This window comes from Ammospiza caudacuta, chromosome 2, assembly GCF_027887145.1.
Source record: "Ammospiza caudacuta isolate bAmmCau1 chromosome 2, bAmmCau1.pri, whole genome shotgun sequence".
In the NCBI taxonomy this organism is placed as follows: domain Eukaryota; kingdom Metazoa; phylum Chordata; class Aves; order Passeriformes; family Passerellidae; genus Ammospiza; species Ammospiza caudacuta.
In genome coordinates this window covers 48,717,430-48,735,583 of record NC_080594.1, presented here as the reverse complement: position 1 = coordinate 48,735,583, position 18,154 = coordinate 48,717,430, and the positions used below count along the sequence as shown (strand labels likewise).

General features: G+C 38.8%; 1 protein-coding gene across 1 annotated transcript in view; it reads left to right on the top strand.

Annotated features, from left to right (window-relative positions):
- Positions 1-18,154, top strand: part of CRYL1 (crystallin lambda 1) — a 51,686-nt gene that overhangs the window by 12,900 nt on the left and 20,632 nt on the right. Inside the window, exons 4-5 of the mRNA XM_058824725.1 lie at positions 9,122-9,283; positions 13,246-13,440. Of these exons, the coding sequence (XP_058680708.1) occupies positions 9,122-9,283; positions 13,246-13,440 (357 nt within the window). The remainder of the gene's footprint in view (positions 1-9,121; positions 9,284-13,245; positions 13,441-18,154) is intronic.

Genomic DNA, 18,154 nt, shown 5'->3' with positions numbered 1-18,154 from the left:
AATGGGAAAAAGATGCAAGAGATAATTAGAAGAACTGAGAAGAAAATTTATAACAGTGATGTCTTGAACACTTTAAAAGGTTATATATTCTCTCTCCAGAGCATTTTCATGAAGTAACTTGCCTTGCTTAGCGTGCTTTACATCAACTTCAGAAGGAAATTAGTCTGTGTTTTGCTCTCAACCTAAGTATTCACGTGAGTTCACTTCTCAGAACTTTCCTGTGCAACTTGCAATAAGTGCATAGCCTATAGCATGTAGGTTAATGTATGCTGCAAGTTTTTATATCACTTAAAAGCTTTAATTCTGAAATAACTTTTCCATTAGCTGAAATCTCCATGGAGATAAATTAATGGATATGTTTGTACTAGAATGTTCCTGGTGTGGGACTATCATGGGTGACTTAAATGTTTATTATTTTTGTGCTCTTAGCTTTCCTGCATAAATACATGATTACATTTGTTTTCTGTCTTTATGTGACTATTGGGTACTGAACATCTTAGTTCTCCTTTGAGTATTAAAACCAGATTTTAGTGGACATGTGTCTAGTTCATAAATAAGATAAATTGAAAGAAGTGCACCACTTGTATGATCTTTTACCACAACACTAGTAAGACAAAACCAAAGGTTTTAAATTGAACAATTTACTAACAGAACAATAAAGTTTGCTAGCTGTCAGAGGAAGATTAGATAGCTAACCATTGCTAAGATGTTACTCTCAACGCCTGAGCTGCTGTGTATTTTGGTGACTTGTGAGGGCTGGCTGGGCTGGTTGAAGATGGACACAAAAGGTCACTGAGAGGTGATCTCTGAACCTGTCTGTTGTGCTGTGGCATTGAACAGAACAGACTGGGCAAAAACAGACTGGTGAAGCTTTTAACTTACACCTTTTGTTCTTGAAGTATTTATCCTTTTTACTTTTGAAAGAACTCTGCCTAAAAGCCTTAGAACAGTATCTTCATTTCCTGCCCACCCCTTTAAAAGGTGAGGGTGTTCTGCCCCCTCTCTTCTTCCCCCCATTACACCTGTGCAGGCTGTTGAGCTGGTGATAATGACACTAATAGATTTTCAGCCTGGTATCTTTCAGATGTTGCTTGCTCTTTCATCTTTTCCAGTTAGACATATTTTTAAAAACAGTGTTAACAGCTTTCAGAAAGTCTGGTGGTGCCTTCAGGGTGCAAAATCAGCATTGACTTTGGAGCTTTGTAAACCAGTATCTTGTGTCTCTGGTCATAGAAGTTAGTTTTTGACTGTCTCTTACCAGTTTCTGCTTGTAACTTTTGTTTGGCTTTCCTGATGTCTTTCAAGAACCCTTTTACTTCTGGGGATGAGGGAATGTCTGCAGACAGTGGGTGAAGATATCTTCAGCTGCCCTGAGCTCATAGGCTGGAAGACCGTACTGTTTTGGAGGCTCTGTTAGTCACAGATCTCTGTGAAAACAAAACTGCTGGCAGGCAGAGTGTGCAAGCATTGCAGTAACATGGCTTCTTCTGAACTGAGCCCTGGACAGACAAACATGGGTCTGTTTGCTCTCAGCTGGGCAAATGTAACCTTAGGCCTGGCTTTACCCTACAGAGCTTATACATTGGCCTGAGGCACCAGAAGTTCTGTTTTGGCTTTTGAGAACAGGTTTTAGGCATGGGACTTGACTTGCTGTCTTTGTAGAAGTTTTGAGAAAATTCTTTCTAATTTTAAAGGTTTAAATGATCAGATCTTAAAGACTTGCTGTAAAACATTTTATGAAGTCAGTGTCTGAGTTGAACTGAAAGATGATGTTTAGGTAAACAGCTTGCCAGTGTCACTGTAGTAGTGCTGCTGCTGAATGGACTTACGTCCTTCCAAGTTTTTTAACATTTATTTCCCATCTATTCTATGCATATAGCAGCTGATGTCATCTACCATTACAGTCTTGAATATGGTTTTGGTCCTTGTTTCAGGAAGCTGTCATTGCCAAAACTGTCATCCTGCCTGACAACTATTCTCTTCCATTGCTCCCTAGTCCCTTTTCTGGGGTGGTGTTGTGTTTCCATTGCCTTTCCTAGATCACTTTCCCTATTTTTCAGGGTGGATGAGATCAGGGTAGAGAAAAACAGAAAATCTAGTACTTTGAGAGAAGATGTAGGGAGGAGGAGGTCAGTCAACTACTTTGAGATCTTATTGCCCTTTCCTGAGGGAACAAAAAGGATCTTCAACTGTCGCAGCCTGATCAACTTGTCTGCCTTTTGAAAGTTTTGTTGGATATGTGAACATCATGGAAAATGATGGATCATTTCATGCCATGATACTAACAGGAGATGAAGCAAACTTGTCTTCATTTGCTGTATTTGCTTTAAACAAAAAAAAAACAGCCAAAAAGCCTCTCACAGAAACCCCTCAAACCCTCCCAAATTTGTGTGATTTTGGAAAATGTAGTTCTGAAAACTAGTACCTCCACAAATCCTGTTTTTTTCTGCTGAAGGTTGAAAGGACACTTGTAATTCGGTCATTTATTCTGAACAGTATAAAATGGCAGTAACTTGATATTTTTATTGGTCAGATTCTTTAGAGAGTATGTTTATGAAATGTAGGAAAGTACAAAATGTTTCCATCCAAGTGCTGGATTTCACCTCCATGTTTACTTGCACAGTATCTTGCAGTCAACAGTCTTTCATGTCACTCAAGAGGTAGTGATTCATGAAGCATCAGATTTCACACTCATATGAGCTCATATGTTCAAGACAAATAAGAAGTTATCACTCTAGATCAAAAGTGATTTATAGCCCTAAGTTATTTTTTTAAATTAGGTTAGCCTGAAAGTGCTGGTGCCTTTACCTGATCTTTTATGACTGCTTTTACAAGAAGTTTCTTTATCTAGTGATGAGACCAAAGGCAGGCAGGATCAGTCATACCTAGACAACTGTCTGTCAAAAATGTGTTAACCTGTTCTTAAAATTCTCTTGTGGTGTGATTCCTTCTCCTCCCATGTTCAGCATTTTGCTCCAGTGCATACATAACTCATCAAAAGTCTATGACTGAAGGTCTGGGATGGGAAATTCACATGCCTGTACTTTTTTCATATTTTTTATAATTGTGTCACATGGTGATAACATGGCATTCCCATGCCTAAAAAACAGCTAGTCTGTTTTTCAGTTAAAGGAGCTTCTGCCCTTATGATGCCTTTGTACCCTTGGTTTACAGGATAGCAGTAGTTAGTAAGATAGTTCAGGTTCAAAATAAAAGTCTTGGTTGTCAAGGTTGTATGGCTTGGTTTGGACTAACTAGAGTTGGATTACACCTAAGGAGGTTTTTGTTGCAAATGATACTTTTGTTAATGGTTTGGTTTTTGTTCATGAGCTTGAGACCATCTTGGAGGAAGTTGTGTACCCACTTAGTGGAATGAGTGTCTGCTGTGGGAAGAGGACGGACAGGCTGATGAGCTCCTGCTCCCCTGTGTGTATCCCACTGGATTGGGTTTCTGCCTCACACCCAAGTGTTTCAGGAGTTTTTGTGGTGGTTTGTTTTTTGGGTTTTCTTCCCTCCTTCTACCTAATTTTAACTGATCAAAATCTTAACACTGTGCTGAAAGGTGTGCAACAGCCTGGGACCTCCTTTGACAACAGCTCTGTGTGTGTCTCATCTCAAAGCCATGCAAAAGTGTGTGTGCCTCCTACCCAGCTGCTGGCCCTGCCTTTATCCTCAAGGAGGGTAGCAACACTTTACAAAAGGAGACTGAAGTAAATATGTTTTGCCATTACCATCTTTGAAATAACTAATTTTTGTTAGTCACCTTGTCTTAATAATGTCTTGGTATACTGTCAGATGCACATAGTATCTATCTCTAAAGTACCTCAAAATGTGCATCTAAAACTATTTTTGAGGAGAGTCAAGTCAAGTATTTGCATTTGAAATATGTAATGATTTTGAATTTTGTGAAATTACCAGATCTATTCAATGTATTAAATACATATATATTTGAGCTAAGTTCTATTGGCTAACAGTAATATCAGAAGCAAAATTGATACTTCTATTTAATAATTTGTTCTGATATTAAAAATACAGTTTTATGTCTCTGCTTGTTTCACTAGCTGAACTCCCAGCCTCTGCAGTCAAGATGTGATGTTTTTTAATTGCAGGTGGTGTAGTTCCCCAGGTTCATGTGTGTGACTCTTGTTTACTGACTGGAGTGCATTTTAGTGTCTGACGTGGAATACAATAAAAAAAGCACTCAAGTTTCCTTAATAGAAGATGCATCTTCACTTTTCCAGAATGGAGATACACACCTGAACCCTGCAGGAACAGAACAAACCAGCATATCAACACAAAAGCCTAAACAGAAATAGAATAATTAGGACTGAAATTCTAATGATATTAGTGAACGTTTTAAACATTCTTTTGCTTAAAATATAATTTGATGTAGATTCAATAAAAAGGTGACAAAAACACAGCAGTCTCTATGCAAGATGGAACAAATGGATGGAATTTTGCTTTGGTAACTTCAGTAACCTCAGCTTTGCCAGTGATATTGGAGGAAAGAGAACTGGTTGTCAAATGGCAGGGCTTAATTTGCAGAGGGCTTATTTTAGCATACATACTTTTTTTAAAGAGGTTTTTACAAGAATCCTTTATTATATTAATTAGGTATGGTAAAATTATAGGGAATAATTGTATTTGACTGTACAGTTGCTATAGATAGCAATTTGAAATCTCTATTTAATTTCATTAAATTTGCAGGTCTCCTTTTCAGGTGTTTTTAATGTCTGTCTTAAACATCATTCAGCTTATGTGTTTAAAAAACCACAGGCCTAAACTTTTTGTAGGTTTATATTAATCAGACTTTGTTTTAGAAATAAAACATTCTCAAGTGACTTGTTAGATTGAAAGTAAAACAATTATGCCTGTCTTTTGCCTGTCTTTTCTGTGAAGTTTTTTCTAGTGAATTATAACTATAGAAGATAATGGAAGTATTTGTAGAAATGTATTAGGCACCAAGCTTTCAGAAAAGCTCCTTTTCTAACATGCAGAACTCTTTGTTTCCTAATCCTGTGAAGTTCTTTATATTCCCACAAAAAGCTGGATATAATGTGGTTCCTGTTGCAGGAGTGCTGACAGTCTGGGTCCAGCTTGTGGGATAGTTTGGTGCTTTGAAAGCTGCTGCTATGGTCTCATTCTGTGAGAGGAGAGGATTGCTGTCACTTGACTCTGGGAACTGTTCTACAGGAATGCCTTAAAAATATCAGCTAAATCACAGCACTGACAAGCTGAGGCTTCTTAAAATGCTGTAAGTTTTATGTGTGTGTAAACAGAGCAGGGGCTTGTGGCACGTTTGGAGATCCTCACTTAACAGCAGAAGATGAGGAGGATTCTTGTTGCAGTCAAAGTAGTCATGGCTCCTAAACAACTTACCTGCTACTTAAAACCTTACTGAATGTACTGGGAAAGGGGAAGTTGCAGAACTCTAGAAAAGAATTTTCAACCTCAGTTGGCAAGGGCACAGGGTGCTCTTGCTATAGCAGCTGTAGCATGGCAGTGAAATGCAACTCTTGGGGGTTAGGTGGTACAAGACAAAGGTGAATAGCTGTGGGAGGGGAATAGGGTGTTTCTTGCTCTCTCTTGGGTTGATTGAGGATCCAGTTGAGAACTTTTGGGTCAGTATTAGAAGGACCATCAATATGGGAGACTTTGTGGTAGATGTCTGCTATGGACCACTTGATTGGGAAGAAAAGGCCTTCTTCAGAAACCTCACATTCACAGGCCTCTGTCTTCATGATGGGGCTTCAACCACATCAATGTCTGCTGGAGGGACAGCACAGGAGAGCACAAAGAATTCAGAAGGATTGTGGAATATGTTCATGGTAACTTTAACACAGGTGGTTGAGGATTTGAAGAGAGGACATGTTGTGGTGGACCTCACAAACAATGAAGAACTGGTTGGAGATCTGAAGGTCATGGAGAAGTCTTGATTATAGTGACCATGAGATGGTGAAGTTGGGGATCCTTGAGAAGAAAAGCAAGACAAAAACTGGGATTACAGCCCTAGACTTCAAGAGGGACAACTTTGGCTGGTTGGGCCAAAATCTACTTGGAAGAGTCCCGTGGTATGGGATAGACTCCTGCAATGAAGGTGGGTCTAGGAGAGCTCAAGGCAGATCTGTCCTCACTTGCAGGAATGCATATATTATCATAAACCTTCATATTAAGATTGCCAGGGAAGAAAGACTTTCTTGTTTATGTTTTGAATTTGCACCAGACAGCCTCTAGTCAGGAGGTAGGAATTCACTGTTGTGCAGTTGTAGCTTTCAAACTTCTTTATTCAGTGATTCCTAATGCTGATGACTACCATCAAACTCCATACTTGTTATTGGGAAGGCTTGATGCTGCTCCCTGTGACAGCAGCTCCAGATGATCTTACAGAAAAGTGCCTTGCTTGTTGCTGAGTGGCTGCTAATCTCTGACCTTCTGCATAGTTTAAATATCTGGCTTTCCTCTTATACTGCTTGTGTAGGATGTCTACTTATTTTAGACCATACCACTGGGTTGCAGGGCTTTGCTTCAGGCCATATTTTCTTTCTTTTGCCTCCCAGTAGTAATAAATGCTTAATTTACAGCAGTAATTCTCATTGATAGTATAAGGAAAAGTTATTTTGCAAGATAGTGTTTTGGGGAGTGTTTTCCTAGAAGTTACAGAGGAGTTGCTATCTTGGCTTATTTGAGAATGGCTGGGAAGAACCTGGGGAGATGCCAGCACTTAAATATAGGAAAATAAAGTTGTGCATTTAGATGAGCGTGGATGAATGTGGGAGCACAGATGGTGGGTGGCATGGTGAGAAAGGCCTATACAAAAACACAGAGACACTGGATTTAAACAGATGAAACTCACTGGCTGTACACTCCATGTACAGGGGTTGTGTCATGTGAGTGCAGTTTCTTATTTAGGGACGACTAGACCTCAATCACCATGTGGTGTATCAGTTAGCAAGGGAGGAAGTCTAGCGTGTGTTTATGTAGTTCTTTACTGGTTCAAGTAGCTGTGGTGTGTTCTCTGAACATGTATTTGAATAGTGAAATTCCTATTACATCTAAGCCTTTAATTCAACACTTCCAGGAGATGGGTTTTAAAAATTAACAGCTGTCATGTTCTGATCAGGCTCTTAAGAGATGTTTAATAAAGTTTAAATTGGAAGCCAGATTTGTAGCAACCTTAGGTGACCAGGCCTTGGAATAAAGCTTTACTGTTCTCTGCAAGTGAGAAGTATGATCTTCCCTAAGAAACGGGCACAGAAATATACAGTGTCACTTAAAATGCATAGTGGTGCATGCTGACCTCTTTGCACTGATTCTTTGAGAGAAACTGTGGTGGCTTTAAACCCATATCTTACCCGCTCTCTTTCTGATATTCCCTTTCTCATGGTAAACAGAATAGCTTCAGACCTCTCCAGGCTTCAAAACTGACTGCTAGTGAGGCTCCTGTTTAATGGATTGTTTAGAGCTTAATTTTCCCCCTATTCTTCAGGGAATTGATGTCTCTTAGAAAATAATTGCATGCTTGAGAACAGAAGCTTTATTGCAGTGGTCCAACAACCTGAATACAATTGTGACACTATACAAAATACTCCAAGCAAATGGCCCATTCAGAAACCTTACGTAACCATGGCAGGTTTGAGTTTCCAGCAGATTTGAGTTTGCCTTTTTGATTATCATCTGATGTGAGAGCAGGCTTAGAGTTTCAAGTTCACAAACCTATTCAAAGCACCTCTTTTATTAGCTTGAACAGTATCTGCAGAGTTCTCATCATCTTTGGCTTCACTAAAAGAAACTATTTAAACTTAACCAACAAGCAGGGATTCTGGAACTATGAGCAGAGTATCATTTTGTTTTGATAAGGCTGTCTAATACTTTGGGCTCTATCTGGAGTTCTTAAATGACCATGTTTATCGCTTTTGCATCGTGGAACCTTTAGTACTGTTCCATGCAACTTATTTTTTAAGACTTCAAATTACTTTTAACCCATTTTTTGGTTTAAAACCTCTGGCCCTGGGCATTCTTGCCGCAGAATCTGTCTGAAGCAGCAGATGTTAAATGTAAATTTTGGATTATATCAAATGTGTAGCCTTTCCCTCTAACCTTGCTGTGTGTAGTTCAACATAACAGAAAGGACAGAATGAAGTACTGGCAGGTAGGAGAAGGTTAGAGTTGGAAAAGAGCAGGTATTTTCTTTGTGTTTTAAAGGGAAGGCTGATGTTTTGCAACTTTGGGAACCTGTTTGGATTTTTTTAAACTCTTCCAAAACCCCTTGGAAACAGGCTGGCCTTCTTCCTTCATTTTCTTCTCATAGGGTAAAGACTTTTCTGTTGCTTGTGGGATCCACTGTAGTTATTATCCCATGTCCTTCTCCTCCCAGACTAGTGGATCTTTGCATGCTGTCCATCAGGCATCTCCTGGAGATAACTTTGGGAATCCTGTGATTGTAGGTTGTGGCTCTTGGCTCACATGTAAAATTTCACACAGTGATGTAGATCTGAATGTGCTCAGTAGCTTTGGTAGGGGTTTTGATAGCATTCATTCTACTTCAGATGGTCTTCAGAAGTCTTTCTCAGTGACTCTCATACTTAAAATGCATAAGTATCTTCATTAATTTCAACTCTAGGAGTTGTTTAAGCAAAGGTTGCAGAGATGTACCTTGGAATCTCCTGCCATAGTTCTGGAGTTTGTAAGTTTTTCTTCCTTTGAGATACACCTATTCATTTCCATCTTGTCTTAGAGAGAATACTGACTTCTATCATGCGAGATACTCTTAAAAAAAAGTGGAGACCAGGTCTTATTCCTCTGTATTGTGTTATCTCCCTGCGTGAGTTAAAGTCTGTATTTTAGACAACACAGAATATTTTCTTTTGCATTAAATCTCCTGTAGGGTGTGGTGGTCCATCTTCTGCTGTACATAAACTCTTGGGCTTTCCATTTCTTCAACTGTGGGAAGATATTTTTGATATTTTTAGTGGCTAACTGTTATATCTAGGCTGATTAAAACAGATGGTTTGTGCTGAATTCCTAAGTGTCAGTCCAGGATGGGATCAGTGAAGTCTGAGATGTACAGATAGATACTATTGAACTACATAACTTCTAATACTGTTTTTTGGTTTTATTCCAGGAATGCACTCCAGAAAATCTGGAACTGAAAAAGAAGATTTTTGGTCAGTTGGATCTTATTGTGGGTGACAGTGTTATCTTGAGCAGCTCAACCTCTTGTCTCTTACCCAGCAAATTGTTCACTGGCCTTAAACACGTTAAGCAGTGCATCGTGTCACATCCTGTAAGTAAGATGGCATGTTTCCTTTTTGTGTTAACTGCAGCCCAAACTCCTTCCTGCCGTCTGAAAGACTCAGAAGGGTGTTTGGGGCTCTTGTGTGCAATTGTTAGTGTGCAGGGCCAATTTTTCAAAAAAGCTGTAGTTTGGTTATTCTGCGAGCAGCAGCACTAATCTACAAAATTGAGAGGATGTAGCATGTTGCATGCTTTTGGATCAAGATATGTTCTGTGTGAGTTGTTGTGCTCATATTGTTGTGTGTTTCTCAAACTAGTGGCTTTCAAAATGTAGGAATTCTATGTTTTGTGTACAAGCTCATAACATTGCTACTTTATTCTTGTGTCATTGTTAGTCTTTTCTAGTATCCTTTCTTAGCTTCTGTTGGGTAACAGTAAGAATCCAAACACTGAGCTTCATGTGCTTGTCAGGCTATATTGATAAAAGACGGGAAATCTAGCCTCCAGTTTCTTCAGACTTGTGATGCAGAAGCAATATTCCTTAATTTCTGAAAGAGGAATTAAGGAATGATGAAAGGGAACAAATTGGACTTGGAGCTGAATTTGCATGCTTCATGACCAACCTGGACAGGGCAGTGATGCAAAAATGGAATGACTGGAGGTTGCAGCAGAACCTCAAAATGGCCAAAGACATTTGTGGGCTTCTGTAGAGGTCTGTTTGGAACTGCCAGGCAGCATCTCTCCTCCACATGGAAGAGCACTTTATCTTGATCGTCACTGGGATTCTTTTTTCCACTATTCAAGAAGGTAATGAATTTGTTAACCCAGTGTTAGTTGGGTGGTCAGCTGATCAGTTAAAGAGGACTGTTGTCATGAAGAGAGGTGCTGCTGTGGTCTCTGCAGTTTGGTAACTACATGATATCTCTCCAGGGCATCCCTCAGAGTGTAAAGTAAATGTAAAGTAAAGTAAATTCCTTGGGCATGCACAAGAGCACAAAAATACAGCGCTGCTTCACTGTAGTGTCTCTACAGCTACCTGTAGCCTCCTGCTGTAATGTCAAAGCATTTGGTCAGTGCCTTTCTGATACACCTCCACCACCACTGTGCCTTGGGGTGCCTGTGTGGCAAGGGGAACAAAAGGCTTGGTTTGTTTTTCTTCTGTATAACAAGTTTTCAATCCCTTTTAATTATAAAAAAGGTCAAATTTCAAAATATGTATCTGTGCCTAGATCTAGCCTTTCTCCAGTCTAAAGTTCAATAGTTTCTTATCTCTTACTTCCAGGGTTGTAGTCTTCTCTAGTGCAAGAGAAGAGATAATGTCTCTGTAACATTTCTATATTAAGTAACTATACAATTTCTTTTTTTTTTAACTGGTTCCTGGCTGCATGATTGTCAGTCTTTGATTTTACTGTACTCTTTCTTACTGTTTTCCCAAGCTGGTCTGTACCAGTTGACTTTGTTTAGTCTGAACTGCAGTCTTTGTAGAAGTGACTCCTGAAACCAGGTTTTATCAGATCTGGGAAGGTGGTCTCTGCATAAACATTTTCTGCATTTCTGTTGTAAGGATATGTATTTTGTCAAAATGAACGCTCTGGAGTACCTTAAAATGTCTAATTGTTCCCAAATGGCTTTGCAGTCCAAATGAGACTGTTTTTGTAGTAATCTCAGCTTCACTCAGCTGTACTGAGTGTACCAAAGAAGCTGTAAAGCACTGTACTCTTCCAGGGGCCTTTCTACATCTGCATCAGGAAACATGCTTGCTTTGTAGAAGTTGTTGGCTTTGGGTGGGTTTTTTTGTTTTGTTTTATTTTTTACTAAGATCTTGAACACAGTAGTAGGATTTGATGGCTGCAGGAAGCAAGCAGCTCTGCAAGACACTGAAAACAAGTGTGGAATTTGATATACCAGAAGAATTAAAAGCTAAAGTTGTAGAGCCTCTGGCATGAGTGAGGGTGTTGAGGTAAAATGAAATGAAGTGCCCAAAGGGCAGAAGCAGTTCATCCCTTCTTAACATGGTTCAGTAATTAGAAAAAAAGAATCTCTCAGCACAGCTGTATGACAGAAAAGCACACAATCCTTATGTTACATACAAAACAGATACAGCTGTTCTCTGAAAGCAGTTTCAGGCAATGGATCAATAGGGGTCTGCTGCAGGGTGGTTCTCTTCTCATGTACTGTATAGGCCTGCTAGACCACACAACTAGAAATATGGGGCTAGAGGAGACTGTGCCACTGAGTGAAGTCCCCTGTTGCACAGGAAACCCTGCAGTCAAATAACCTTAAAAAATGATTAAACTCTCTCCAATTAATTTTTTAAGCTCCACTACTGCTGTTAGAAATTGTTTGTGTCTTCTAATTTTTGTTCCAATTTTATTGCTAGTCCATTAAAATTAATATTTATGTTTGTTGACAGCCTTTCTGTAACTTAATTATTTTCAGCATTTTCTTTATTATCTCCTTTCTTAGCTGTGTCTTTGTTACGCTAAGGTGACCTTCTGTTCCCTGAAATATTTCTCATTTTCAGAAACTTTCCCCTATTCCCTACTTCATCTATGTTCTACTACTTTCAGTTTTTACCAATATCTATTATCTCACTCCTGAAAAATTGCCTTCCTGTGTCTCCTCAGTGTGCTCATGAGCCCACCCATATGCTCCCTGTGCCAAGTTCATGAAATGGAATACTTCAATAAGATCACTGTCAACAGTAATCTTCCAAGAAATTTTTAATAGCCTTAGTCTCTCTCAACAATTAACCTGTCCTCCTTCTGACTGGAACCTGTGATATACTTAAGCCTTAGAGAATATCTTGATGCTTGCAGTGCTTTGGGTCTTGCTCAATTGCCTGGCACCACTGGATGGTGTCCATCCACCACACCGTTCTCAGCATTTCTGACGGCAGTGCCAAAAATATCGATGTGAGAGAGGCTGTATTGGGACACAAGGCCCTCTAAAAGGAATGAAGTGTGTTACATCAGTAGTTAGAGCACATGTCAGACCCTGCAGGAAAGGGAACCATGTAAATACTGAAAAGAAAGAACATGCAGGGAGGAAAGGCTACTTGCACATTCCTGTGACTAAATCCTGTCCTTGCATTTACAGGAGCATGGTCAAGAGTAGTTGACTATAAGGGAGCATGATGAAAGAATCAGTAGTTAATTGCCATCCTTCAAATGTCAGTGTTGTTCCTGGTAGTAACTTTATTATATGTCAGCCCCTTTTATTGCCTGGAGAGCTGAATTTAGCACCTTTACGAGTACAGCTGAAGGACTGCTGCTTTGGAAAGAGAATGCATGCAGTTTAACTGTCTGTAACACTATGACCTGAAGAACTTTTAGCTCTTTCCAGGATGTTCTTTAGCATTTTTTGGTTTTTACTGCAAAAATACATAACACAAAGGTCTTGACTTGATGAGAAATTACACTTGGGAAGAGTCAGGGAGAGGTAATTTATTTTTTTCTAAGTACAGTGTTTGAAGGTAACCTGTTCTGCAACATTTTCAAAGTATGTTTTATGTGATATCTGTTACTGTATTAGCATATATTTACAGGCTTGGGGCCAGTAGCTGCTTATCTGTTAAGTGTTGCATTTTACAGGTGGTGTTTTGCAATACTTTTGCTATAAAGTTCCTGACTGTCTAAAAGGAAATGCCTTGCTTTATTTGGAAAGACAGGTGGTGACCATATGTCTTAGAACAACAACTAGCCTGAATATTGAGCAAACAGTTCCTCAAGTCAGAATAAAGTCTTGCCGTACTGTTTGAGTGCTGTCATCTCTGGTGTAGCTCTATGAATTTTGCTGGGGTTAAACAGAGTTTGATTTACTGCAAGTTTAATTTCTTTTAATTTGAGTTAATGCACCAGCTTTTATTGAATTAGTGAAGTCTTTCAAGGTCTGAATATCAGGCTTGCTGTGTTCCCTGGAAATTATCCAAGCTAGTGCCATCTATGAAGATGCTTTATATTAACTTGTTCTGTTGGTGGCTGATGTTCTTCTTTTGTTTTTCTTCTTGAGGTAAATCCACCTTACTTTGTGCCGTTGGTTGAAATTGTTCCTCATCCAGAAACAGATCCTTCTACGACACAGAGAACATATGCCCTGATGAAGAAGATTGGTCAGTCTCCTGTCAACCTAAACAGAGAAATTGAGGGGTTTGTTCTGAATCGACTACAGTATGCAGTGATAAGTGAAGCTTGGAGACTTGTGGATGTATGTATATCTTCTTTTTCAGTACTTGTTCAGTTCTGTAGATGTGATAAGTGAGATTTTATATTTAAACACCCTTTAAATTTGTGTCATCTTTGTTCAGCTGTCCCTTATGAACATAAAATGTATATTTAAATGTAAAGTAAGCCCAGTAAGAAGTGATGTCAGTTACAAAAAGCAAAGACCAACAAAAATGAGGTGATATGCAATGGTAAAAATTATTCTTTATCCTGCTTTCTTTTTTCAGAATACTGTTATTTTTTAGGGCAATCAAAAGAATTATTTTAAAAGCACAGGAAGCAAAATACCAATTTTTATTTTTGTAGGCTTCTCATAATTTTGTTTGGCTTTTTCTAGTGTTGTTGGCTTACTGTACAGTGGTCATGAAAATATTTTAAATCGTTTTCTCTTTGGCCTTTCAGGAACTGCACTCATAGGTTTAACTGTTACTTGATACTTGTAGGTAAAGACAGATTTCTCCTCCTCCTGTCCATTCAGACTTCTAGCTGAGAATCATTTGTTTGTGTACCTTCAGCTTTTCCCACAGTTAGCTGCTCTGTGCTGAAGTCTCATCTTTCAGGAGGAGCTAGGTTATGAGTCTGTTACTATTCTCTTGAGAAGAGTTTCAACTGAGCTTTAATGGGACTTACTTTCTTGTTGTGGAGTGTTTTTATTTTTCAAGCTGTTTAAAACAACCATGTGCACAAATGCAGGTAAAGATCTTAAAACTAAGGTAATATTTCTGTAAACAAAGCAATTCTTTTTCCGAAGAAGTGTTTAAACATAGTTGCTGAACTGATTTTGCTTACCTGTAGCTGGCTTTCACTAGCAACCTAATACAACAATATAAAGGAGGTGGTGAATAATAACAAGTGAAACAGTGTTGTGAGGAAGGAACTGATCTACTACTGAAGATGTTTATTTAAATTTTAAAAATGGCTTCTGTTGTTAAACTTTTAATACAAAGTCTCAAGTTTATGATAAGAAAAACACCTTCAGAAAGCTGTAGTCATGTTGGAAAACATAGAATAGAAAAGACAGGAACGTAAAATTACAGAATAGTTTGGGTTGGAAGGGACCTCTGGAGATCTAATCCCACCCTCCTACTACAGCAGGGTGCACAGGATCACGTCTAGGTGGATTTTGAATAAATTCAGAGGAAAACATTCATTCTCATTGGGCAGCCTGCTCCAGTGCTCTGTCACTCTCAAAGTAAAGATTTTTTTTTTCTTCCTATTCTTCCTATTTCTTCCTGAGTTTTTAGTTTGTGCTATTGTCCCTTGTGGACCAGTCACCCATGGTCAACACAGACATTCAGGTAATGTCTCAAAAATCTAACAGGATTCTTTCCCATCTCTGAGAGCATAAATTCAATGGTGGAAGCCACTGCCATAGTAACCTAGGATGCTAAAAATTTGAATGGATCCGGGGATCATTTAGATACATTCATGTTGGACTGTGCAGAAGCAACCTCCAACTTCAAAGTCTCAAAGACTGGGCTGCTGGGAGCTGAGGCAGTACAGTACATATCCCTGAAAGTATCATTCTCTGTTTGGTCTTGCTGTGGAAGGCATTTGAGAACACTTCTTGGGCTGCTGTTGGAAAGGAAGAACTGAGTTGAAGCAAACCTTTAGTATAAACCTGTTATATGTATGCTTTTGTGGCAGTGGTGGTGATTTGAATAGTAATAAAATAGTGCTTGAAGGGCTGACAGATATAGAAAGTTGCTTTTGTTGTAAATCAAAGTTTCCAAGTTGTTCTGTTCTTGTATAATTTTACAGCGTTTCAGTCAAACACACATTTTAACTGAACAACTTTGGTGGCTGTATTTCCATTCCAGAAGCCTGAACAATAGCAGCTGTCAAAGGTGTATAGTTTCAGCTGTGTGACTTCAGGCTGTACAGTGCCTTTGATGGGAGGAGGATCCCTGCAGATAGGTGAGAGCTGCAGGCCTGGGCCAGTTTGTGTGTTTCTACTGTTCTGCTGCCAACTCAGTAATTTTTATTGCAAGTCATGTTCTTTTAGTGTATTCCACATTCCAAATAGGGAAACATAATTCTTGCTTCTGATTGTGAAGTCACTTTCCTGTTCTTACTGTTGAAAACATCAGTTTCCCCAACTCTATCTTTGAGAGACTCCTAAAAATCAGATTTTACTCATGTTGGTTACATCTCAAAACAAATGTTTTCATTACTCTGAGAAGCACTGGGGGATTGTTGTGTTGTTTTGTTGGGGTTTTTTATTGGTTGGTTGATCGGTTGGGGTATTTTTTGGGTTTTTTCAGTCAGTTGAGCTTATTTCATTAAAGAAACTAGTGGAAGTTTCTCCAGTAGAACTACTAATATCCTCTTAAAGTCATTGGTGGCAGGACAGACATGCAGTACAGCTGTATTTACAACATTTATCTTGAAAACGTTGTAATAAGTAGGCTGATTAGCTTGCAGAATATGTTTTAGTTCCCAAATTTGTATGGGAAACTGACAACCTGTCAGTCTTTCTCTTTTCTTTAGCAGTGCTGTATTGGGATGGATGAGACATGGGTGAGGAGTCATGTTATGGGAGAAAGGCTCTGATACAGAGTATGACAGTAAAGATGCAGCTGTTTAGAAGGAAATGTGATAAAGATATCTGCTTGCTGAATGTTATGTGGGGCCCACTGACTTCTGCCCTGTGGGTCCAAGAGTAGGACACACTTTTAACACAGCCAGAAATCTGAGGTAAGACTCTGCCAGCACAGAAATCTGGGTGCAGGCTCAAGACTCAACATGGTGCTCAAGTTGCATGTGGCATGGATGCTGGAGCACAGAGAGGAGCATAACTCAGGGCAAAGAGATTAAAGCAGCAATGAGAAACCTGAGTGTTGGGATGCGGTTTGTCTTTGCTGAAGGTGCACGGATTCCCAGCTGCACACACAGGGAGGCTGGGATTTTACAGCTGGGCACAAAATGAGTGCTTTGAATGCAGGACTGGTCTGAAAGTGGGAGTGGGAAGTGTAGTGGTAAAGTGGTAAAAAATAATAGGCTTGAAAGTTGAGAGCCAATTTGTTGGAAAGTAGGAGAAAGAAAACTCATTTGGAGATGTACTGCTGAATGCTGAGGACTTTGTTTATGTGGATAATTAGGAATGTAGATTACAGAATGCAGAAGTTTGACTTTACAACAACTTAGAAGCAAAGACCGTGGATTCTTTTATGGGTCTAAAAGGTGTACTTCAAGCAAGTACTTCTCTTCAAAGCAAGAGTGCTACAAAATATATTTCATTTTGGGTCTGAGTTAGTCTTTTAGTGACCAGATGTCTTTTCAAAGATTGCTTTGACTTGCAAGTCACAAGCATTTGAGCAGTGCAGGTGTTTGTGGCAGGAAATTTTTGTATCAGTTATCTGTGTCTCCTCATGCTCCACATTTATTCCATGCTAAAGCAGATAGTGAGAGCACTCCCTTCCGTCTCTTTAAGGTCATGTGTCTGAGAACTTTTTGTAGGACCTCACTGCTTATCTGAGACTGGCATTCATGTAGGTTTCTTATTTATGTATTCAATTGCTAGGGCTCTGGTAGAAATGTTGCAAAGCTGATAAAAGATGAGAGTAAAAGAAGTTCTGTGAGATGTTGAGGTTGAAGATCCTTATTCCTCTCTTATCAACCCTAAATTTTTATATTACCAATTTGGAATATTAGAATAACCTTCAGCCAGTAACAGGAAAAATACCTCAACTGCTTTCTCTGTTATTCTCTGTTACCATTTATTTGCTTTCTCACATCTCCATTGACAGTAGTCACTGGTGTGTCTGATTTTTTCATAACTCTTGGAGCAGAAGCTTACTGCCTATATTTGCCTGGGAAGCACACTGTGCACTGCAGACTTCATTACTTTTGTACTTTTACCAGTACATTTTAGAGTAGTTTAGGATTGTGTTGCAAGGGGTATTAATTAAATAGCTTGACTTTATCTTGTTGTGAAGGTAAAATTTTGGTTAAACATAATCCAGAAAATAACAACCAAACACTTCAGGAGTCTCAAGCCTTACTCTGAGTAGCTATGATTGTCATTTAACTGTGGATCACTGAGTGAAATCTTACCTTTTGAAATATTTCCCTAAGCATGACCTGGAATTTGCAAGGAGATCATAAAACACAGCAGCAGAGATAGCAGGTGAAGCATGACAGTTTTTAACCTTGATATAATTTAGGAGTTTCAGCTGTTTCAGTTTTAGGAACATGTTAAAACTGTTACAGGATGGATTGTGTACATACTCTACTTATCTCTGCATAAGATTTTAATACTGTCTTAATGTGGTTTTTTTCTCTTAAAGTGGATCTTCTTTTATGTTATAGTAATTGTAAAACATGAAAGAACAGACAGCTATTAAATTTTTGTTAATATTTTGGAAAATAAAGTCATGGTTTGGCTTTGTGTCCATTTTAGTTTGTTTTTGTGGCAGTCAGGTGCATTGGCTTCAATCATTTATTTATGTACCTCTCTTTTCTCAAGTGACTAGCTTAGCAGACTTTAAATGCTGACAAGACTTTTAAAGTCCAAATTCCTTACTATTAATCATACTACAGTGTTATTCAGACACTTTTCCCAAAAGATTGAAGATATAGGATTAAACATTTAGTTACGGTGCCTCATAAAATGGGAAATATCATAAAAAGGAAATTCAAAGGGACAGGAAGAGAAATAGTTTTGATACTAAGCGTTTCTTACAGGGTGAGTGAGT